A 24680-nucleotide genomic window follows, 5' to 3' on the forward strand; every position below is an offset into this window, starting at 1 on the left:
TGGACTTGCAGACAGTCCGGTGCTCTATGGTGCTCAATCACTTCTGCTACGGCTTGCTCCGCCATGCCTCAGGCTCCACCTCCGCCCTTGGTCACTCCAACTCACCCTCAGACCTCCGGACCCCCACCTCACTCTCGGGAGGTCGTCGCTGTGGCCACTAGGATCTTCACCTTTCCACCACCTCGGCTCATCGGCTGCGCGGTGGGCTCCATCCTCGTCGTCATCTTCTCCGGTCAGCCCCATGGCGTACTTCATCAGTATTCCCCCATGGCTCCTCCCTCCGTCAACATCACCGTGGGGCACCACTCTAGCTGTGGCCTGGATGAACAGCCATCATCCCCTGCTTAAGGCCACCCCTTGGCTCACTCCACCTTCATCACCACCATGGACTTTGTTGTTCATCTTCTTCCTGGTCGTCCATCCAACCCCAGAACCATCATCTGCCTGTCTGTGCCGTCGCTTCGCCATCCCCTCATCCTCTTCATCTGCCCATCTTTGCCATCCCTTCGCCATCCCCTTATCGTCTTCATCTGCCTGTCCTTGCCATCCCTTCGCCATCCCCTCATCCTCTTCATCTTCTCTTCACGGCACAAGGTCACGCCTACTGGGAGGGGGCGTTCTGTCACATTCACGTTAGTTTGGACTCATTATGTTTTGTCATCACCTGCCTACGTCACTCATTTGTTTTCACGGACACTAATCACATTCAGCTGTGCACTCATCAGTCACCATCATTAAGACCTGTATATATGTTCAGTTCTGTTTCAGTCCAGTGTCCGGTATTGTCTATGTTCAATGTGTGTTGCTATCCGTTTGCCTTCCTGTTGTATCTTTAGAGAATAAACCTTTTAAATTGAATCGTATTAGTCTTCCTCATCTGTCTGCCAGCAACTACATGTGACAGTAGTTAAGCAGCTACGACCCATACCTTACACAGAAAGTGATTTCAAAAGTGGCTGTTCATTGTGCAAACTTTTTTTGATTTTTACTTTTTTTGGTTTGTAGCGACTGACCGAATCCTGTTTTCCTTTCACTACTGAACAAATATGAACACATATATGTTTAATTCACAAAACCTTGAATCATGTGAAATGGTGCCCCAATGTCTGCCAGCAGGTCATTGATTAACTCCATTTATGACGCATTGCGCAATCAAGAAACAGGTCCCCGTTGTTCTCGAAACCCTCACGTGGTGCACACCACGGATGGACAATATGCCCTAAGGATACACACACACACACCACACATACCCGCACACAAACGTCCTTTGTGTGCAACTTAGGATAGGAATGTCCTTAATGTATATAACACAGAATTGTATCTAACCTTCCTGTATGCATGCATATCTAATTAGTTTTGTCTTATTCTATAGATGTAATTGGAGACTGGTCGGTAACTTCAAATCTTAAGTGTATTTCTAAAGAAAGATTACCTAACAGTATCATCTTCTGTAAACTCTCCCTCTTGCTAGGTCATAAAACTTTATGACCCCCAAAAGGAATTCCAAGGGAATCACAGATCCCACTTGAATTCTGATAAAGAAAGAGGAATAGACTCTGCAATTATCTATTTTCTATAAGTATAACCACTTAAGAAATGTATAAACATGAATTTGATCTTTCCTAGGTCATGGTAGCCGGTATTATGGCTTTATAGTCGTGTGAGTGAACATTAAATGTGTGCAATTCTGCATTTGAATGTAACTTTATGTTTCTTCTACTCTTTCCGGCCATTCTTGGTACCTGTTTGACCGTCTTGTTTTGACTAAACCAGTCATACATAGGATATTACAGTAAAATGTATTGTTCTGTGTGTACAATCTTTCTGGCTAGAAATGACAAAATTTTATAGCATCATCAATTATCCTGACAAGACAAAGAAGAACTTTTCCCGCTCGAGATGCTCTAAGATGATTGGTTCACATACGCGAAGCAGGCGTGAACCCCTCCTCTCTATAATAAACTGACACAGGAGTCTCTCGAAAGAAAAGCACTTTCCCTGTGAGAGGTGTCCGGTCCCATGGCTCCTTAGGGAGCATTACACCGCGTTTCTTTTCTTTTCCTTTCTTTACTAAGTTTTATTTTCATTCTTCGCCTCTCCCTCCCGAGGGGGATGAACTCTGAACTATTTCCATGGTAACTTCACGTTCGGTGAACCTTTAAAACTTCCCGCGAGTCTGCTCGCCCCGGAAGACACGAGAGAACAAGCCTATAGCGCCGAAGGACAAACACGCACACGACTCTGCGTTCTTCAGCTCACACAAAGAGAACCATATACGCAAGTATAGGTTATTGATTTGATTTGATTTGATTGATGTGATTTGTTGTTGCCTCTCTAAGGGTTATTGTCTGTGATTTTTGCCATGCTGCGATCACCCCGGTGATCTCTCTCATCCTGACCGTTAGTTTCACTTTCTCATCCTCTATCTCTCTCTCTCTCTCTCTCTCTCTCTCTCTCTCTCTATATATATATATATATATATATATATATATTTCACTCTCTCTCTCTCTCACTCAATCTCTCTCTCTCTCTCACTCCCGTGTTTATTCGTTTGTCTCGTTAGTTTTACTGTTTATTGTACATACATGTATCCCGGGTTTAAATGTAGAATTCTGTATCCGTAGTTTCATTTTATTAAAACCATTATATTCTTGATTGCTAATTGTCTAAAGTTCTCATTTTTACAAAGTCAATGAAGTGTTCGACCCTTTTGCTACAAAGCTTTACAATTCGTTACTATTTCAGTAACCTAAATTTTATAATAACAAGAAGGTGATTTTTCATGGCCAGAAAATAGCTTTTTTGGAATTATAAGAAAGAGATAATTTTTGTTGAAAATTGATAAGTTAATCTTACGGCCGTTTGCTGGACAAACAGATTGTTCGATAACTAAATTAATTCCATTTAAGGTTATCTCATATAATCGATCTGTAATAAGACTATTGATATATTAATGACGAACCATAACCCATTATGGTGATCATTCATATATACAATCGATCTATTTTCAGCTTCGATAATTTAACTGTAATATGCAATATATTAATCATTCATGACTAATTATTAAATTCCCTATATATAATTTGAGCTAATTTAATGTAAGACTCATTGTCGCTACAGGTTGCTCGAAAATATGTGGAAATGTGTGATTTTGAGGGCATATAATGATCTGTGTGTTGTGTAAGGCTCCTGCAGGTGAGAACAAAAAGAGAGAAGCTATTAAGCTGTCATTAAAACCTAATCATCATTAAACAAGAATTTGCCGTCCCTCAGTTCTGCTGATACTCCAGCAACTAATCATAAAAACAAAATAAAGGTCAATTAAGAAATTATGCCATTTTAAACACTCGGATGCCACAGTGAGGACCAGGACTACTACTTATTTTATTTTATTGGCCCAAACATCTGCGGTGGGTTACTGTGGATTTCTTGAGTAATTTTCAATCTGCATGGATGCCGTCTGTGAATTTCTCATCTGACACAGAGCAATGGAGCTACACATTCACTGAATACTTTCTAATGTATAACAGGCGATATATATTGGTTTGGTCATATCTAGAGTGTGATTTTGTGACAGTGGAAAGATCTAAAGGATGATCTGAACAAATGCACTCGCACACATTCATCTAACAAATAAAACTTGGTTTCAGCCAGCCACAGAAGGTTTTCAAGTTATTTTGAAACACATCATTATTCCATAATGTACTGTTGTGTCAGATCGGCCATTTCCTTAGGGAACTTGACCAGCAGGTCCAAGGAGATTGAAATAATGTCACCTAATAACAGGTTTATTTCGGTTGAGAACATTGTGGTATTTGCTGGTTCCAAACTTCTTTATCAGCTGTTGAACTGAATGTCAATGACTGTCTTGAGGTCTGTGTTCCTGCCCCGAGTGTAAAGCAAAACGTTATTGGTTGTAGCAAGAATGTGGTATGATTGGTCAGCGCAATGTGGCTGTTATCTGAATGGCTTTAGTATACGGTGAGTGGAGTCCACTTATTTGTGCATTTGTCTGCACATCTTGATGCTAGAAGTGTTTCAAAATCCACAAATGTGTGCGATTCAAAACTGCAAAGGAAGAAATTCACAAATGAATGCCAGGCAGAGATGTGTTTGTGACATACACCATATTTGTATTTTTATTTTGCAAATCTCATTTTATTAACTTGTGAAATGTATTATTTTTTTGTAAACTCTTTACATGTATCTGTGGATCTATATAAATATATATATATATATATATATATATATATATATATATATTTTTTTTTTTTTTATATAATTTTTGTGAATCTTTTTACATTTATTTGTTAATCTAGTAACATTTTTTTTTAGATTTTAATTTTAAACATTGTTTTAAACATTGCACGTTGCATGTGTCCCTTATCTGTTCATTTATGAATGACTGTTCAAGTCACAGCAGAATTTGGCATGTGTCTAATGCAATATAAGTTTGTCTGTGTGGCCTATTTCTCAATACACCCATGTGCAATATGACTAATGTGTCCCTCACAGCGTGAGAGAGTGTCACTCTTCCTCTTTCTATTTCTTACTTTCTCAAGGACAGTTCTCTGTTGTGCTGAAAAGTGGGCCTACTGACTGTTGTTTGACGTAAGAGAAACTACAATGGCAATAATCAGAAATATTATTAAAAGATTAAATAAGAACTTCTACGGAAGACTGTATGCTCGTAATTTTGACTTTAATCTCGGAATATTTCGACTTTAATCTAAAAAAAATTCGACTTTAATCTCGAAATGCTAGAATTTATTTATTTATTTATTTATTTATTTATTTATTTATTTATTTATTTCACAAAATGTAATATAATTATATGGTGTCCCCAGAATGTGTCTGTAAAATCTCAGCTCAAAATACAGCCTAGATCATTTATTATAGCTTGTCAAATTTGCCCCTTTTCGGGGGTGAGCAAAAACGTCCCGGGTTACGTATGTAACCCTAGTTCCCCGAAGGGACGGACGCTGCGTGAAATCGCAGTGGGAACGCCCTCAGCGTGACGCGTCTGAAGCATGAATGAAATCAGTCAATGGAGAGAATGAGCGTACGGCGAGTGACGTCATCGACCAGGAAGCTATAAATATCCCCTGAGTACACAACACGCCAGCTTAAAAGTTACTGAAGCAGCGACCCAAGGGGATGCCGAGAGTATGGCAGGACACGCAGCGTCCGTCCCTTCGGGGAACTAGGGTTACATACGTAACCCGGGACGTTCCCCTTCAGGGACTACCGCTGCGTGAAATCGCAGTGGGAACGCAATACCCACATCCCCATACGACCAAATCCCCGTCGTGTGTCATTAGGAGACACAAACCGACGAGAGAACTTGAGCCCCGGAGTGGAGCTAAGATCGAGGGAATAAAATCTAACGAAAGTGTGCGGTGAGGACCAGCCTGCCGCATCACAAACGTCCTGAAGAGAAGCTCCTGAAAGAAGAGCTGTAGAAGCAGCCATACTCCGGGTGGAATGAGCCCTTACAGCCAAAGTGAAGGCTGATGGGCCGAACCATAAGCAAGTGGGATGGCCTCGACCACCCACTTGCTCATCCTTTTTCTAGATGCAGGACACCCTTTCTTAGGTGACCCAAACAGACGAACATTTGTTCCGATCTCCTCCACAGGGCAGCTCTGTGGACGTAAGAATCAAAACCCAAACTGGGCACAGCAAATTAATTTTCTCCTGGTCTGACGCCAGAAAAGGCGGAGGACAGAAAACCTGCAGAACTATAGGTCTAACTGAAACAGTTGGAACCTTAGGAACATAACCTGGTCTCGGAAAGAGAAAGGCCTTAACCAACCAGGAGCAAATTCCAGGCACGAGGGAGCCACCGAAAGTGCTTGAATATCTCCAATTCTTTTTAGAGATGAGAAAGCGAGAAGAAGGATAGTCTTTAGAGTAAGAAACTTTTCCGAAACTTCCTCGATGGGCTCGAAAGGAGCAAGGGAGAGACCTTCTAAGATGACGGCCAGATCCCAAGCTGGTACCCTTGTGCGAACTGCAGGCCTCAGCCTCAAGGTGACACGAAGGAAGCGAGACATAAGCGGGTGTTTCCCGAGGGAACCTCCACTTGAAGGGTTGTGGTAAGCAGCTAAGGCCGCCACATACACCTACAGTGTGGAGTGGGATAACCCTGTGGAGAGACGGTCCTGCAGGAAATCCAGGACTGTACCAACCGGGCAGTTAACTGGGTCCTGCTGGCGCTCTCCACACCAAGAGGTGAAAAGTTTCCACCTCGCGGCATATAACTTCCTCGTGGAGGGAGCTCTGGATCGGAGGATGGTCTCAACGACCTCAGCCGAGAGACCAGAATCTATGAGCTGGGCCCCCTCAGAGGCCAAGCCCACAGCCTCCATAGCTCTAGACGGGGGTGAAAGATCGACCCACTCGCCTGAGAGAGCAGATCTCTCCTGATCGGTATCTCTAGGGGAGAGCCGTTGAGGAGAGACACTAGGTCCGCAAACCATACCCGGGCCGACCAGAACGGGGCTATTAGCAGGAGACTGAGCCCGTCCCGGCGAACCCTCTCCAGAACTCCTGGGAGCAGAGCGATCGAGGGAAAAGCGTACAAGCGTGACCTCGGCCACGGATGTACCATCGCATCCAACCCCAGCGGGGCTGGATGGCTGAGAGAGAACCACAGCGGGCAGTGTGATGTTTCTCGAGAAGCAAATAGGTCTACCTCGGCAAGACCGAAATGTTTCCATAGGAGTTCCACCACCTCGGGGTGAAGACTCCATTCCCCGGGCCTCGGCCCCTGTCTTAACAGGATGTCTGCCCCCTGATTTAAATACCCCGGGAGATAAAAGCTCTCAGAGAAAGAATTTTCCCCTGGGACCATAGAAGGATCTGATGTGCCAGTTTGTAAAGCGGGCGAGAACGCAAACCCCCCTGATGGTTGATATAAGAAACCACCGATGTGTTGTCTGTCTGGACAAGAACATGGTGGCCCCTTAGGTCTGGGAGGAAGTGTTTCAGAGCCTGAAACACCGCCAACATCTCTAGGCAGTTTAAGTGCCACAGACGATGATGGTCCTCCCACAGACCCTGAGCCCACCCGTGAGAGAGGCATCTGTCATTAGCATAACGCGACGACAAGGAGCTCCTAACACAGGGCCTTGGGACAGAAACCAAGGATCTTTCCACATGATCAGGGCGTGATGACACCGTCGCAAACTCACGATCATGCGAAGCGGATTTCCCCTCGGGGAGAATCCCTTGGTCCTGAGCCACCACTGTAACAGTCTCATGTGCAAGAGGCCAAGAGGTATCACGTTGGACGCAGCTGCCATGAGACCTAGCAGTCTCTGGAACTGTTTTACAGTGGATGACTGGCCTAGCTTGACCTGATCTACTGCAGCGAGAATCAAAGCAATACGAGCAGGTGACAATCGTGCCTGCATCGTCGTTGAATCCCACACTACACCTAGAAAAGTGGTTCTCTGTAATGGAGAAAGAACACTCTTTTTGGCGTTGAGCCTCAGCCCCAGTCACTTGATATGAGCAAGAACGACATCTCGGTGCCGAACCGCCTGTTGTTCCGATTGAGCTAGAATCAAGCAATCGTCTATATAGTACAGAAAGCGGATGCCCTGTAACCTCAGCGGGGCTATAGCAGCATCCGTACACTTCGTGAATGTTCGGGGTGACAGTGCTAGGCCGAACGGAAGAACCCGATATTGGTACGCTTCGCCCCCGAAAGCGAACCTCAGGAACTTCCTGTGTTGAGGGAGGATAGATACATGGAAGTAAACGTCCTTTAGATCTATCATGACAAACCAGTCCTCGGATCTGATTTGAACATCCCCAGTGACAGACACAGCGCCCTGTAACGTACTGGCAGGGAACAGCTGGTCTGGGCACTCCACAACCCTCCTCGGAGGGGGCGAGCGTCCCTCGGGAAATCGCTCGCCGAGTCTCTCTACGCCCTGTGAAGGCAGGGTTAGTAGAGCAGACCACTGAGGGCATCGGAAAAGACAGGGCACCGTGTTCTTGTGCAGTGAACTCAGGTCTTTCACGATAGGGACCACCCTCAGAACCCTGAAGTTCAGCACGTCAGGATTTTTTTTTTTTTTTTTTCGATGAAGTAGTATCCTAACTCCCTGCTGGGTGGGGGACCCATTCCGCCAGGAACTCTACTAAGGGAACCAGCCTCTCGAGGCTGGCCTCCGGATGAACATCCCGAGTGACAGACACAGCGCCCTGTAACATACTGGCAGGAAACAGCTGGTCTGAGCACTCCACAACCCTCCTTGGAGGGGGCGAGCGTCCCTCGGGAAATCGCTCGCCGAGTGTCTCTACGCCCTGTATAGGCAGGGTTAGTAGAACAGACCCCTGAGGGCATCGAGAAAGACAGGGCACCGTGTTTTTGTGCGGTGAACTCAAGTTTTTCCCGATGGGGACCACCCTCAGAGTCCTGACGTTCAGCCCGTCAGGACTTTTTCGACTTTTCCTCGTCCCTCCAGTTTCTCTGCAGGGGGGCACGAGACGTGACACTCCGCTTCTGCTGTGCTCTTTTTGAAGACGAACTCGACGAAAGACTTTGCTCTGGTTGAACATTCTGCGTGACAGACACAGTGCCCTGTAACGGCGCACCGGCAGGGAACGACTTGTCTGAACACACTAGAACCCTCCTTAGAGGCGGCGAGCGTCCCTCGGGAAAGCACTCGCCAGACCCTTCTACGCCCTGTTTCGGCAGGGTTAGTAGGACGGGCCCCTGAGGGCGCCAGGAGAGACAGGGCACCCTTAAGGGAGGTGAACGCAAGTCTCTCTCGGCGGGGACCCCCCTCAGATTTCCTTTGAGCAGGTCGGCCTGAAAAGCCTGCATAAAAGTCATCGTATGCAAACATGCAGCCGCCTGCCGAGCCACCGAGTAAGCCTTCCCCACCAGCACAGAGGTATATATATTTATTTATTTATTTATTTATTTATTTATTTTTTGGTGGAAGAGCCGGTGCTTTAAGTGAAGACGATGAAGCAGGAGAGAGATAGCTCGCAAGCGTCTCCTCCGCCTACAGTATCGTCACATAACCAGCAGATTTAGCACCAACAATGTTACCATAAGCATTGGACTGATTTGTGCAAATTCTACTTGAAACCGGTCTAACCCAGGTCTTTGAAAACTCAGCATGAAGATCTGGGAAGAACGGTAAGCACCGGCTAGAAGGTTGAGGTCGTGCAGACAGAAATCTATCATCTAGATTGCTTTTAATTCTAGAAACCTGTCTATCAGCTGGCCACTCGATACTGTTATTTTATTATTATTTTTACTTTTTTTAGCTTTTCAACAGCCCGAGATAATACATCCATCAAACCTTCTTCATTTGCAGTATAATGTGATAAACTAGTTTTCTCTGATAATAAACTTTCGACATCCAGCTCCTCAGAACTGGAAAATCTCAATTCAACATCATCATGTGCCTCCACCCGGGCAGAAGTAACCGCCGCAGCGTGTGCTTCCAGAGCCGGGTGAGAGGCACTAGATCTCGTCGGAGATAGCTGAGATAGGGCGGAGCCCGTCTCAACGTCGCCAGCGAGATCCATCTGCGAGCCCCAAGACAAGCGCCGCCGCTCTGCCTCAACAGAAGCGGGACCCGAGCCTCGGGGAGCTCGCAGCAAATCACTCTCCTCGAAGAGCGATCGCCGCGAGCGCAGAGTTCTCAAGGGAAAACGCTCGCAATGCTGACAATCGACTCCCTCGAGAGCCGACTGGGCATTGCTGCACTCCCAAACAAGCCACACTTAGCTCGTGTGAATCCCCACCCGTGATGTGCCGAGTACAGGGGGGAACACACTTCTTATACTGCTCGCTCATATTGGTTTTTTTATATAAAATATATATAGTGAAAACTCCTGACAAAACAGACAAACACAATCGACAGATTCAGACACACACAGAGCTGCTGAAGTAACTAAAAGCTGGCGTGTTGTGTACTCAGGGGATATTTATAGCTTCCTGGTCGATGACGTCACTCGCCGTACACTCATTCTCTCCATTGACTGATTTCATTCATGCTTCAGACGCGTCACGCTGAGGGCGTTCCCACTGCGATTTCACGCAGCGGTAGTCCCTGAAGGGGAACATGCCATTTTTGTGTGTCCCTTTAAATGCTAATGAGCTGCTGCTCCCCGCCCCTGTTCAGAAAGCTGGCATTCATTTACACCAGCCTCGGATACAATAACAAAACACGCAAATCATCAACAATCTGTATAGTAGGCTCTTAATAGTAAGCTAAATTGTTAATTTCATTCATTCTGTACCGTATACGTATACGCACCGCAACACGCACCGCATACGCACTGCAAACGGAGTATGTGTGAAACAGGCCTTAAGCTGCTGTAGTCACTGCAAAAAGCTGTTCAGAAAAGGAAACAGCAAATTTATGGTTGTGACCTCAGGTTTAAAAAAAAAAGAAAAAATTGAAGGGATGTAAGCAAGACTGTATAATCACTTAAACTCTAGAGAGATGAGTAAGTTCTCTGCATGAAAACTGCTGCCATTGTTCTTATGGAAATGAATGACCTGCTTTTTTGAAAATGAATTTGCATGTAAATGTGCGACTCCATGTCGTATGTTAAACTGTGTTTTTTTAAGGCGAGATCAATTTCATTTGCTTCAAATGACTCACAGAACAAACATAAAGTCTGTATTTGTATATTTAATAAAATATTGTAGGACTGCTTACTTTAGTGCATACTGTATATAAAATATTTATCCGAATAGTATACAATTGATTTTGAGCACACAATTGAATTTTGAGGACACAGTATTCTAGAATATAATGTGTGTATGTACACTTGTACTGCATACTAAGTAGTACCAGTAGTATGCTCACATGGTATTTTCAACGCATATATACAGTTGTATTTGAAATGATTAAATCCCCATTGCAAGTCAGGTTTATTGACAAAATTTACAGACTTTCAGCTGTTTGCAATGAACAAATCAAACAGTAATTGGCATAGCTTAACACAACAAACGTGTCAAGTGGTTTCCCCAAATTTAACTGGATGCAACTTTTAATGACTTCTGCTGTCTCAAAATTATTCAACCCCTCGATGGCAAACATCTTTAGTACTTAGTAGAACACCCTTTTGCTGTTATGACCTGTTGCAAATGAGATGTGTGACCAAACACCAGCTTCTGAAGTGTTTCTGAGGAATCTTAGCCCATTCATCATGAGCAATAGCCTCCACTTCAGACATTTTCTATGGGGTTCAATTCAGGTGACTGTGATGGCCACTGTAAAATCTTCCAGGACTTCTTCTACAACCAAGCCTTGGTGGAATTGGAGGTATGCTTGGGATCATTGTCCTGTTGGAAGGTCCAATGAGGCCCAAGCTTCAGCTTCCTCACTGACGGCATGACGTTTTCTCCTGGGATTTCCTGATCTTGTCTTCCACACGCTGCAGGTTTCCTGTGCCAGAGGATGCAAAGCAGCCCCAGAGCATCACCGAGCCCCATCATGCTTAACTGTAATGGGTTATTTTCAGCATATACTTTATTATTATTCCTCCAGACATACCGCTGATCCATAGGGCCGAAAAGTTCCAGTTTTGTTTCATTGCTCCACAGAACAGAATCCCAAAACTGCTATGGCTTATAAATATGATTTTGAGCACTTTTCTTGTGCTTTTGGGTCAGTAGTGGTGTACGTCTTGGAGTATAGCCGCATGAGTTTAGTGCATGCTTTACTTTGCAAGCTGAAACGTCAGTGCCTGTTGCCACCAAGTCTTGCTGCAGGTCATTTGCAGTCACTCAATGTTTTTTTCTGAACCCGTCTTCACAGAAATCTGGTTGCAGCCATTGATAGTTTCCTTTTTCTGCCCCTTCCAGGTAGTGTAACCAATGTGTCTTTAACTTTGAACTTGCGAACTATGCTTCCAACGGTGTCTCTAGGAACATTTAGTGCCTTCACTATTTACCTGTATCCCGTTCCTTGTTTGTGAAGGGCGATGATGTCTTCTCTTTACTTTTTGGGCTATTCTTTTGACTTAGCCATATTTCTAACTAGCAGTCAAACATGTAAACTCAACAAACCTAGCCATTTCAGGTATTTCATGTGTTCTAGCTCAAGCAAACCTGGTGCAACTAATGAAGCCATTGATTAGTTGCATCACGTGTGATTGAGACAACACCTGTTTTGCAGATTTGTGCTGTTGTGAGGGATTCTATTCAGGGGTTAAATCATTTTGAGACTGCAGAAGTCATTAAAAGTTGCATTTTCAGTTGAATTTGGGGAAACTACTTGAAACATTTGTTGTGTTGAGCTATTTCAATTACTTTTGTTTGATTTGTTCATTGCAAACAGCTGACAGTCTGTACATTTTGCCAATAAGCCTGATTTGCAATGGGGGTTGAATAATTTCGTCTACAAATGAATGTGTGCATGAAGCTCTTACACTTCATTCTTCAAAATGAAGAATTCTTCCCTGTTCTTTATTGACTTGAGCTTGTCTTGACTACAGTCATTCTCAGAGATTTGATTTGTAACACATCGAGACTGAATGAATAAGTTTGCATGTAAGCTACTGAAGTGTTTGTAATCTGAACACTGCACATATGGCCCCACCGCAGGCGTGTAATATATATCTCATGAGCATATCTGTGTGGAGGGAATGAGTCTAAACCCTGTGGGTAATCGCACTTCAGCAAATAACTGTTCCTGGGAGGCTTGTTTGGTAAAAAAAAAATGATGTTCTCACAGTTATTTTGGATCATTTTCAGCACTTGTTTTTTTTTTTGTGTGTGTGTGGAAGTGGTGATGTTTGTACTGTATAGTACAAGTGTGACTGTGTATCCTGTTAGTGCTACCTTGACTTCTACTTTAATTATAATGATGTTAGTTAATCTTTGTTAATCTTTGTAAATTAATCTTGCTTACCGAAATGTAATGAAATTACAAATATGCAGCCCGTTGCATCAGCAGGGAAGCATCTATAGTATTGAGCATGCAGTATCTAATTGATTTGTGATATGAATCTGTATACTGCACAAAGTTCACAGGGAGATCAGGTGAGTAATTCTGTGTGGAATAAGGGAGCTTTGTTTGTGCTGATTACAGTGTTGAAATAACATTGCTTGAACCCTAAAAAAGATAAAGTGAAATACAAGATGTCAAGATGTTGGAAAGTCTCTGTGTGTCACTGTGCATGCATATTTTAAAGTTTTTTTTTATTCATTCGGGGAAATATATATATATACAGATTTATTTATTTTAAAAAAAATTTAGAGGGAGAGCTCTGCATTTTACAGATAATGCAAGATGAAATTCTATGTAATTCTTCTAATAATACTACAACTATGTCAAAAAATAAAAAAAAACAATTTTTATGAGTTATTTGCAGATTTGTATGAGAAATGAAACAATAAGCTTCAGACAGGACAATAAATAAAGACACTTTGCAATTAGGGGGGTTGCAAACTGATTTTAGCCGTGCATGTGTAGCACAGTATTACATTGAATATATTGTTGTACATGTAACTTTTTAGTGATATAGTTTCTACTCCAATTCGTTATTGAAATATAAACATTTCAACAGTTGCTATAATAAAAAAAGTTTTCATGACAGATTTATTTAAAAATGCAATAAAATAATATAATGTATATATATATATATATATATATATATATTATATACATATAAATAATATATATAAAAATAATATAAAATATATATAAAAAATATATATAAATAATATAAAATAATGAAGTAAAGATTTATTTAATACATACAGTATATTTAACAAAAGTTGAGCTATGGGCATTGAATGGCTTTCTTGAGGTAAATCTAATGCTCCATCGGTTAATAATGCCAATTAATATTGCATCTGTATCAGCATTTAGTTCATTCCACAGAAAAATAAATAAACAAACAAATGGGTAACACCAGCACAGGAAGATTAAAATACACGGTCCCTCGTAACTTCTGCATGCTGCAAACATCTGTCCTCTGGAAATGGAGGGAAGAGCGTGTATGTACAGTATTTCACACTGGCACAATGAATCATTCTTACCCTGAGATTAGCATGTTAGTTGACATGTGAGGTATTAAATGCTCCTCTCATGCACCCCTGTAGAATGGACTCCACTATATCAGTCGCCTCTCCTCTGTAAAGTATCTACAGGCTGAAACAGCGAGTGCATACTCTCTTCTGGAGTTCATCAAGGTCAGCACTCCTTTTTTTCCAGCGGTGTAATATCTCCAGCTGGAGCGCGACCTAATGGGTTTTGAGGGATTTTGTTCATTTTTAGCTGTACTACAGATAGAACAAACAGGAAAGGATGAGAGCTATGGACCACAACCTTGTTTGTGTTTTATTTATCTAGACGAATGAAAGTACTTTTAGGCTGGTAAAACAAAAACAAAAAGAAAGCAAGAGCGCAAGAAAGCAAGAAAGCAAGAAAGAAAGAAAGAAAGAAAGAAAGAATGTGAGTGCTCTAGTCATCCCGAAAAAAAAGAAAGAAAGAAAAAAAGTGAGTGCTCAAGTCATCCCGAAAGTATTAGACGGAGAAGTCACTTTATGTCTCTCGGGTTATTCAGTTCACTGTGTAGCCATTATCAGATTCAGGTGTGTCTGGATATGCAGCACTACAGCTTCACTTCTGCACTGAACACAGCCATGATTGTTGACCTTTCCGATTTTGATTGAGGATTTTAAGCTCTTTTTCAATTTATGAATTTGAATTGCATTTAAATTGAGATAGATAGATAGATAGATAGATTCACATTTAGACGGTAAAAGACGATGAGTTTAGACTAATGAGTTTACTCTCTCTATACTAGTCTCTCTATACAACAGGACCTTGACCCCTGTGACCTTTGAGCAGATAATTGCATTTACCGTGTTACTTCAAAAGCCCCAGTTGAAGCTCAATAATCACTTCCTGTATCCCCTATGACAAAAAAAGAAGCTTATTTCAAGGGGACCTTCCTCTGTGTTCATTCCCACATAACTGCTGTAAAATAATTGTGGCTTGTGAATACATTTATCTGTGGAAGGTAATAGAGTGTTGTGTAACAAAAAAGTCTACTGATTGTTATTCGTGGAGGACTGTACCCCATCCCACCGGTGCAGAAAATTGAAGCTCCTAAATAAATTTGCTCCTAAAGCAGGATTAGGCTCACCGTTTCTCCGTTTTAATGAGGCTGAATCAATGGAGCATTTCGTCCATATAAATCCCCATTGGCTTGCTAGAAACCGTTTCTTCAAACTTAAAATCTCCGGGCCTATTAGTTTGCTGCCCGTGAGCTGCAATCAGTGCCGAGGAAGGGCTTTGATACGTCCCTGCCTTGCTGTGCAGGTACCTCTCAGCGCTCTTCTTTCTCTTTCTGTCTGATTTACAGCGCATTACGAACCTCCTCGCCCACCCCTTCTCGCTCAACCCACATTACTAGATGCATCTCCACCCGGCCCCACTGCAACTATATTTATGCAGCACGTAACAGACTAATGCCGTTCATCCGGCCTCCTAGATGAAGATGTGTGAGAGGACTCAGTGGAGGTGTTAAACAATAGGAAGGCTCTCTGATTGGGTAATTGGTTTGCTCATGTGTTGCGTTAAGAGCCCCATGACGTGCTCTAAACGCTCACAAAATTATGATCAATGAAAATGGCACGCTGAGGGTGAAATTCTGGGGATGGAATGATGTTATTAGTCTTTTAGTTTTGATATAGATGTTATAAAGACTTGCTAAAATAAGAAATACGTTTTTCTTTCTGTTTCTGTTCCCTCATTCACAGCTGAGAGAGATAGTCGCAACAACCTGACATCGTTGCTGGTTCAGCCCATATCTGCCTCCTTAGCGAAAATCCTGCTCTCTGCCCCCGCCATGGGGCAGGGAAGACCCTGTGTCCCTATGATCATGCCCTCAGCCGCAGGTAAGCCCTAGGCCAGAAGCGATGCCTGCTGCACTTACTGTAACCATACTATACTGTACTGTAACTACTGTAGACTTACAGCAGTGTTTTCAAATTGTACATTATAGACCAGGGCTGATTGTTACAGTGAGTTATTATTGATCCATTGATCCATTTTTCTCTAAAATGTAATTTCAGGGCAAGTTGTTGTTTAATTTGTTTAAATTTTCTACAATTAAATTAATTAATAATACTTATTATAATAAAAATAATTATTATTATTGTTAATTATTATATAAAATACATTATTTTATTGGATATTATGCATACATACATTTGCATTATATGCATTTTATTTTATTTTTTATTTAATATTAAATAATTATGTATTATGTTATATCTATAAATCATTTCTGTTGGCAAACTAATGATTTAATATTTTTGTATCTTACCTTAACTTTTTCCTTGACGTGTATTATGTTTCATCTTTATATATATATATATATATATATATATATATATATATATATATATATATATATATATATATATATAGGCTAACTATTTATATATAAGTTATGCCATGGCAGGATCCCATTGTGAGCTTTTATGTGCATGTAAAAATACATTTGAAATATCCATTATAATGACAAATATCCCTCATCTCCCTTAAAATGCAAAACAGAAAAAAAAAATTTGTTAGTAGAAATGTAATGATTCTAATGTATATGATCTACTAGTTTGTTAAAGGGATAGTTGACCACCCCCACCCAACATACACACACACACACACACAAAGAAAGAAAGGAAAACCTTTCATTTACCCACTCATGTCATTTATTTATTTCCTCTGTGGTATTTTGCAGAATGCTTTAACTGTTCAACTGTTTAATGACAATCATATGATTGCAGATTTTCATTATTTCAAGATACCGATTATACTTCCATCCTGTTAGTGTCTCTCATGCTTTGTGATGCTCTCTTTTTCTTCCTTATGCGTGTTAATCCGTATGTCTCCACTAAGCTCTGAAACAGAATCTTTTGTGCCTGAAATATTCATTATTCTTCTCAGTCTCATGGTTCTTCTGGGGATTTAACCATCAAAAGCAGCTCTGAGCACATGACGTCAGTGTTCCACCTGCTGGTGGCAGATAGTATCACACTCTTTGGCTCTAGATTAGAAGGTAGTGTGCTCAGAAAGCCAAGGCTGGTTGATTTATGCTCTGTGGTGCAGGTGTAACTCCTGATTGTGGTAAATTACACAGGCTTTACACATCATCTTAAAGTTGCCCTCGCTATGGACGCCCATATCCAAGGCCATTACACACATCAGTCAACGGGTGCCCATGGGACCTAATTGAAACCATGAGAGTAAGGCTGGTCAGCCATTTTACAGCACTCTCTCATGTAGAGCTTTCAGGGGGGTCAGATGTAACGTTGAATGTGGTCACAGGAGCTACGGTAGATGTGCTGCAGGCTAAATAAAAATGACAGATGGAGGAGTTGACATGTATGAGAAGATAATTGAATTTAAGTGAACAGACCTTCAGGGAAAGGTCATTCAAGTGGGATGATGTTTTTTATCGACCAACAAAGAATGTACAAATGTAGTTTTGCTCATTGACCTTCATCTGAGGGTAAAAGTATTTCACATTTTCAAAATGAAAGTGAAGATGCCCAAAGTTTTTATGCAACTTTGTTATACAACTGTCCCATAACTAATATGTTTTCTGCATCCTTGAGATGCGTATCATCAACAGTCTCCGGTGCACATGTTGTATTTGTTTTTAATATTTGAAAATGCTTGTTTATGCCGGAATACATTTTAACACTCAATCTTTAAAGTTTGCGAATGTCTTGAATTATGTATCAAAAGGTTTTAAATATTAAAACAATAGATATATTTTCCAAATTGAAGACAAAAAATTATCTTGACATTTTCTGGTAGTCAAAGGTTTGTGGAATATGTATGTTCATAGTTTATATGATGAACTACACCTGTAATACATCTGTGAACTGACTAAAAATCACACTGAAATCAGTTTGTTAAACTAATTGAAACCAAATTTGTATATTTTTGTTAGCAAGATTATTTCTATAGACCCCTTTTATTCAGTCATGATACATTCAATTGACCAAATGTGACAGTAAAGCCATTTATAAAGATTTACACTTTTCATTAAGAATACTGAAAAAAGAAAAAAAATGATCACGGCTTCCAAAACAATATTAAGCAGCACAATGGTATTCAACATTGATACTATTGGGAAATGATTTCTATAAGAAAATTCAGCTTTGCCATCACAGAAATAAATTTCATTTTAATATACGTATATAAAAATAGAAAACACTTACTTAAATTGTAATAATATTTCATAATATCTCTGTTTTTACTGTGTTTTGATCAAATAAATGCACCCTTGTTGAGCATTCGACATGTCTAAAAAAAATGTCCAATCCCAAAAGGGTTGAATTGTAGGCTTTTTTATTACATTTAAAGTTTACTGTAGCTTAAATATCTGGGCTTAAAGACATTTTAAATTAGACACAACATCAGTTTCTGTTTCAGTGATGAAATGATGAAGCACACTGTACAACATGCTACCAAATGGAGGGAGATGTCTCTCTACCTGCGCTGTCAGAAAAAAAAACGAAAGAATTTTCTCACCGTTGGTGTTCTGAGTTATGAGATACCAGTATGACAATTAGTGCCACTATGCCAGCAAATGTTTGTGATGTTTCCTGATGTGTGTGTATATACAGACACGTGTGTGTGTGTAAGCTCCATCACATCGGAATAGGTGTCAGAACCTGCCATTCTGTCCATATGGAACATGCACATGTGCACAGTCATTGTCACAGTCTGCCCCCACATGTGAACGCAAAAACACGCTGAGCTCTGAGTCGGCTCTCAGTCTCTCCCCTCGGCTGCGCATGTGTGTAAAGCCACACTTTTGTTACACATTTTAATAGGAGCTGTTAGTCTCTAATTCCTGCTATTGAGTGAAAATCACTTCTTATCTTTGCATGGTCGCCCAGGAGACCCCATCACTGGGGCTGAGCCATTGTCTTGGCTTGATAAGTAAAGGATTTACAGCCCCTGGGACAAAATGAAAGGAAATGGGCTTAAAGACAAATAGTCAAGTTCCAAAACACACATTAAAGGGATAGTTCAATAATAAAGGAAACAAATGTCGTCATGTACTCACGGCCATGTTGTTACAAACCTGTATGACTTACTTTCTTCTGTGGAACAATAAATGGGTTCATTCAAGCTTCAAAATGGACTCAAAAGCACTTTACCAATATCATAAAAGTGGTGCATATTCAGTTCTACTTTATTTATCCTTAGAAAGGAAATTTAGTGTGCAGCAGGATCTAAAAAACAAACACAGAATAAAAGCACCACCAGATGCCAGCAGCATAATACACACAACACAAAACACACACCAACACATCAGTCAATGGAGACACTCCTTCCTCGAACCAATGACAAAAAAGCAATGCAATACACAGATCAGTATATCATAATGAATAACGTCATAAATAAATAAAAATCATAAGATATCACCTAAGTGAGTTCAGGTTCCTAATAGCCACAGGAATAAAGGAATCCCTGGCACGCCTGGTTCGTAACATGGGTAGCCTAAAACGGCGACCTGAGGGGAGCAAATTAAACTCCCCATAAAGTGGTTGATCAAAGCAATTTAAAATTTGGTTAGCCTTACCACGAACCCGATCATCATATATATGTTGCAGCTGTGGTAGCTGTACCCCAACCACCTTAGACGCAACATTTACCAGCCTAGCTAACTTTTGCTTGTTAATCATTGAAAGGCCATTGTACCACACCACAATACAAAATGTCAAGACTGATTGAATAAAACACTGATAAAACATGATCATAAGAGTCCTACACACGCTGAATGACTTCATCTTCCTCAAGAAGAAAAGTCTCTGTTGGGCCTTTTTACAGGCAGCAATTGTGTTGCTCTCAAAGGATAGTTTGTTGTCAATAATGGTTCCTAAATATTTGTATTCATCTACAGTCTCAACATTCATCTTCTGAATAACAGTTTGTGAAACACTGTGCTGTCCTCTACGAAAATCGATGATCATATCCTTTGTCTTGGAAACGTTGATAGACAAATAAAAGTTTTCACACCACGCAATGAAATCATCCACTACAGGACCATGCCCATCCTCCTCATTATTCAAAAGACTCACTATAACAGTATCATCTGCAAACTTCACACAGTGCCTATTTTCATACTTGCTCCTACAGTCATTTGTGTATAGAATAAAAAGCAAAGGTGAAAGAACACAGCCCTGAGGAGAGCCTGTGGAGGTAAGGGCTTTTGAGGATAAGACACCATTTACCCTAACACACTGCGACCTGTTTGACAGAAAATCCAGTATCCAGCCAATTAAATTAGAATTCAAGATAAAAAGAGATTGAAGTTTCTCAGCCAACAAGAAGGGCTGGATAGTATTAAATGCTGAGGAAAAGTCAATAAAAAGGAGCCTCGCATGAGTTTTAGAGGATTCCAGATGTTGATAAAGCGAATTTAACAATTTAAGTATTGCATCCTCAACACCTCTGCCAGCCCTGTAAGCAAACTGGAGAGGGTCTAACTGCTCCTCTACCTGCTTCAGTAACTCCTGCTTGATCAACTTCTCAAAGCTCTTCATCACCAACGAGGTGAGAGCTACAGGTCGAAAGTCATCTAATACCTTGGGGTTCTTACACTTAGCTACAGGAATAATAGTAGAGTGTTTCCAAATCTTAGGCACTTTTTGCGTCTGAAGCGATAGAGTGAAAATTACCTTAAAAATCTCACTTAACTGACCAGCACAAGACTTAAGGACTCTACCACTGATGTTATCAGGGCCAGGACTTTTCCTAACATTAGTTTGTTTAAATAATGATTTGACCTCACCTACATCAATATCAAAATCAAAAATACAATCACTGACCAAATTATCACCCATGTGACCGATATTTTCGCTAAAATCACTATTAGAGAATCGCATATAAAAACTATTTAATTCATTTGCTAGCTGCTCATCAGAATAAAACCATTTAATGACACAGTGCTAGAGCCTTTATGCAGACCTGTCATTAATTTCATTCCATCCCACACAGATCTGAGATCAGACTCTCTGAATTTAGACTCAATTTTCTTTTTATACTGAAGTTTAGCCTTTACTATTTCAGCTCGCACCACCTTCCTGATTTCAGCATATGCACTTTTGTCACCACTATTAAAAACAGTCCTTTTTTCACTTAACAGATGTTTCAGTTCTTTAGATATCCAGGGCTTATTATTAGGATAGGAAACAACTGTCTTAGTTGGGATCACACTGTCCACACAGAAAGAGATGTAACTGCATACTGCATCAGTCAGTTCATCAATGTTGTTGGATGAGTCTTGAAAAACAGACCAATCGGTGCAGTCAAAACAGCCCTGTAGGGCCATAGTACTCTCCTCATTCCACACCTGTACCACACGTGCCTGCACTTTGTCTCTATGTAGCACAGGTCTGTATGTGGGCAAAAGATGCACCACGTTATGGTCGGAAAATCCTAAAGGAGGACCTGCGACAGACTTATATGCGCCCTTGATAGAGCCGTAGCAGAGATCCAATACTCTGTTCCCCCAAGTGGGACAGGTGACATACTGCGTGAAACTGCTCAGCGTCTTTTTACAGTCGACATGATTAAAATCACCAAGAAAGAAGCACGGGGCATCAGGAGAAATAGATTGTAGTTTTTGAGCTACTGAAAAGATGACATCAGAAGCGGATTTTATATCTGCTCTTGGGTGAATGTACACTACTGTCAGAAATATTTGGGGGAATTCCCTAGGCAGATAAAAAGGTCTAACAGACACCGACAACAGCTCGATGTCCGGTAAACAAATCCGCTCGCGCACAGTGGCACCGTTGCACCACTTCGGATTGATGTACAGACAAACACCCCCGCCGTGGCGCTTACCTGTCATCTCCGGGTCACGGTCCAAACGGATCGGAACCCCATAACCATCAATGTTCACGGTAGAATCCAGGTCAGGTCAGCCACGTCTCAGTGAAGGCCATCACACAAGTGTCCCTGAACTCCCGCAAAGAGGCCACACACGTTTGAAGTTCATCAGTCTTATTCCTTAAGGACTGGACATTAGCCAGCAATATCGTTGGTAGAGGTAGACGTTTCCTTTCCAGTAGTTTTCTTAGTCGATGCCGCACTCCGCCCCGTTTCCCTCTCTTCCTGGTTTGTTTACCTGGTGTAACCGGACGCCTAAAGCTTTGTATCTGAGCATTGTCACCGACTGAAAAGTCGAAACAATCAAACTCCCTGCGACTTACTAGTCGAGTTACATCTAGGTCCACCACATAATTGCTTAATTTAAGTCCCAGGAGAAAGTCTCTTGTGTATTGGATCCTGTCGGGTTTCACAAACAAACCCTGAGCGATGTTCAACACGATTGTCAGAAGTAGGAAAAAAAATATCTCCATTGAAGGGCCCGAAAAACACGGCAGAACGCCCATACATAAACAAAAATAAAAATAAATAAATAAAACGTTGTAGTTTAAACATAAAGACGTAAACAATATAGGCTTACGGACAACAAACAAACGCAAACACCTGCTACCGGGTCGCCTGCAATGAGCCGCGCCCCCTTCACCTCAATAATAATTAATATTATCATAATAATATGACTCATAGGATGTATTCCATGTCTTCAGAATTCATATGATTCATTTAAGTGTTGAACAGACAGAAGTTTAAGTTATTCACTAATAATCCGGATCATTGAGTCATTAAGTTGAACACAAGAACTAGATCGTCCGATTCATGAATGGATCATTTAGACTGGTTTTATGAACTTGATTCACCAATTTAAAAAATCTGACTCAGAAAACAAAAAAACAAAAAAATAGATAAAATAGTTAATTTTTATCGTGTTTGTGTGTCATTTTTGATGCTTAAAAAGCTCCTGTCTCCATAACTAACTAGTACAATATTAAAATGTTCTCATATTCCCCAGGAGAAATCATACAGGTCTGGAGCAACATGAGTGTCCATGATTAATGTTTTTGGTAAACTTTGAGAATATTGGGGTGACTAGGCTCATAGAACACTGTTTTGCTTTACTAGATTCGAAAGTCATTCTATTTGCTAGTGATCTCTGAAGATATTCAGAAAGATAATATATAGGCATTCAATCATATTGCAGGTATTTTCATGAGCTAACCTCTGTTTTGGTGTGTTAGAGTTAGGATAACCCAACTTAAGTAGTACTCTCCTTTACTACTACTACTACTACTACTACTATAAGTAGTACTCTACATATGATTAGCACAAATTATCACCTTACTTTCTGGTAAAGAAAGTCTAAGATAACTGGAAGATCCAATTTAAAATTAAAGTTAAAATAAAAAGTTAAAAAAATAAAGTTATAGCATTTAGAACAATTTTAAATAAAACATGTTATCATTTAAAATGAATAATACATATTTTGAACAGTGGCGGAACTAGAGTTTTATACATGGGGTGGCCAGGGGGTGGTCCGCTACTTTTGGGGGTACACAGTACACACACACACGGGCACACACACACACAGTGGAAAAGCTTGTGGAAGGAATTGGATCACTCTGTTTGTGTCTGTAAGTGTTTAACATCCAAAATATTTGCAGAAAACAAAGCTGAAGCACCAAGTAGATAAGATACCGCATGTGTCTGTTATGAACTGCTGCATTTATTTACAAAAAAACTCACATTTACAAAAAAAAAAAAATATATATATATATATATATTTTATTTTATCTTTTATTAGATAGTAGGCATCAAGCAGACATGTCCTTGAAAAAGTTAAAAAAATTTATTGCCCATCAATATAAAATCTTATCCTGGGAAGATTAAATACAACATAATTCTTTGTTTATAATAATTTATAATAATTCTAATTCTAATTATTTAATTTATAATTATTTTTTTGTGTTCATTTTTGGGTGAACTATCCTTTTTAATCAGTTAAAATCATCTCAACTTAAATTCCAGAATTGTGTATGTGATTGACTGCCTGCTGTGTCTGGTAGATGCTCTGACCTGTTGCTGGTTCTGAAGTCTGACCACACTGACTCTGACTAGCCAGTGGTGATGCAAGGGCTGGGGGGTCTGTTTGCACCTGATCTGCCTGATCTGCCTGTTAGTCCAGTCATTTTAAGCCAAAATGGGGGTCAACCTTGAACAAATTGCAAATTGCATTTTGTATCCTCAATATGTCCTGAGTAAGGGAAAAAAGTCCCAAAGAATCCCATTAGGGAAAGTTTAGAAAAAACACAAATATAGCCTATTCATACGCCTATTCATTCTTTTTCTTACGAGAATAGGGTAAAAAGTTTAACCTTTAGATATCACCATGAAAATTACTGAGTTGATTAATTACATCAAGACAAACAAAAAATGTATTCCAAGTTTTTTAAAATTGTTTGTTAAGATGGACAAACGGTGCGTAATCTAATTACGTATGGGCTAATTTGCATAAATACCATAACAGATCTAAACATTGGGTCTAGCAAGGTGAAAATGTCTTGTTGAATCTTGTTGACAGATAACAGTAAAATACTTAATGTTAAGGTCTGAATGGAACCCATTTAGGCTACCCATGAGCATTAATACATAGAGGCAGGAAGAAGTACTTTAGAAACCAGCCTTTTTTAATTATTAAGAGATGGGGTTTGGGGCTGAGTCTGTGCGACTGTTTCTGGGGGACGAGTCTAAGGGAAGAAGAGGAGACAA

General features: G+C 40.7%; 1 protein-coding gene across 1 annotated transcript in view; it reads left to right on the plus strand.

Moving 5' to 3' along the window:
• Positions 1 to 24680, plus strand: part of naaladl2 (N-acetylated alpha-linked acidic dipeptidase like 2) — a 406458-nt gene that overhangs the window by 213082 nt on the left and 168696 nt on the right. Inside the window, 1 exon segment of the mRNA XM_077203075.1 lies at positions 15761 to 15898. Coding sequence (XP_077059190.1) covers positions 15761 to 15898 — 138 coding nt within the window.

The sequence above is a fragment of the Siphateles boraxobius genome, unplaced genomic scaffold, assembly GCF_051911475.1.
Source record: "Siphateles boraxobius isolate OS27281-9 unplaced genomic scaffold, OSU_SipBor_1 5, whole genome shotgun sequence".
In the NCBI taxonomy this organism is placed as follows: domain Eukaryota; kingdom Metazoa; phylum Chordata; class Actinopteri; order Cypriniformes; family Leuciscidae; genus Siphateles; species Siphateles boraxobius.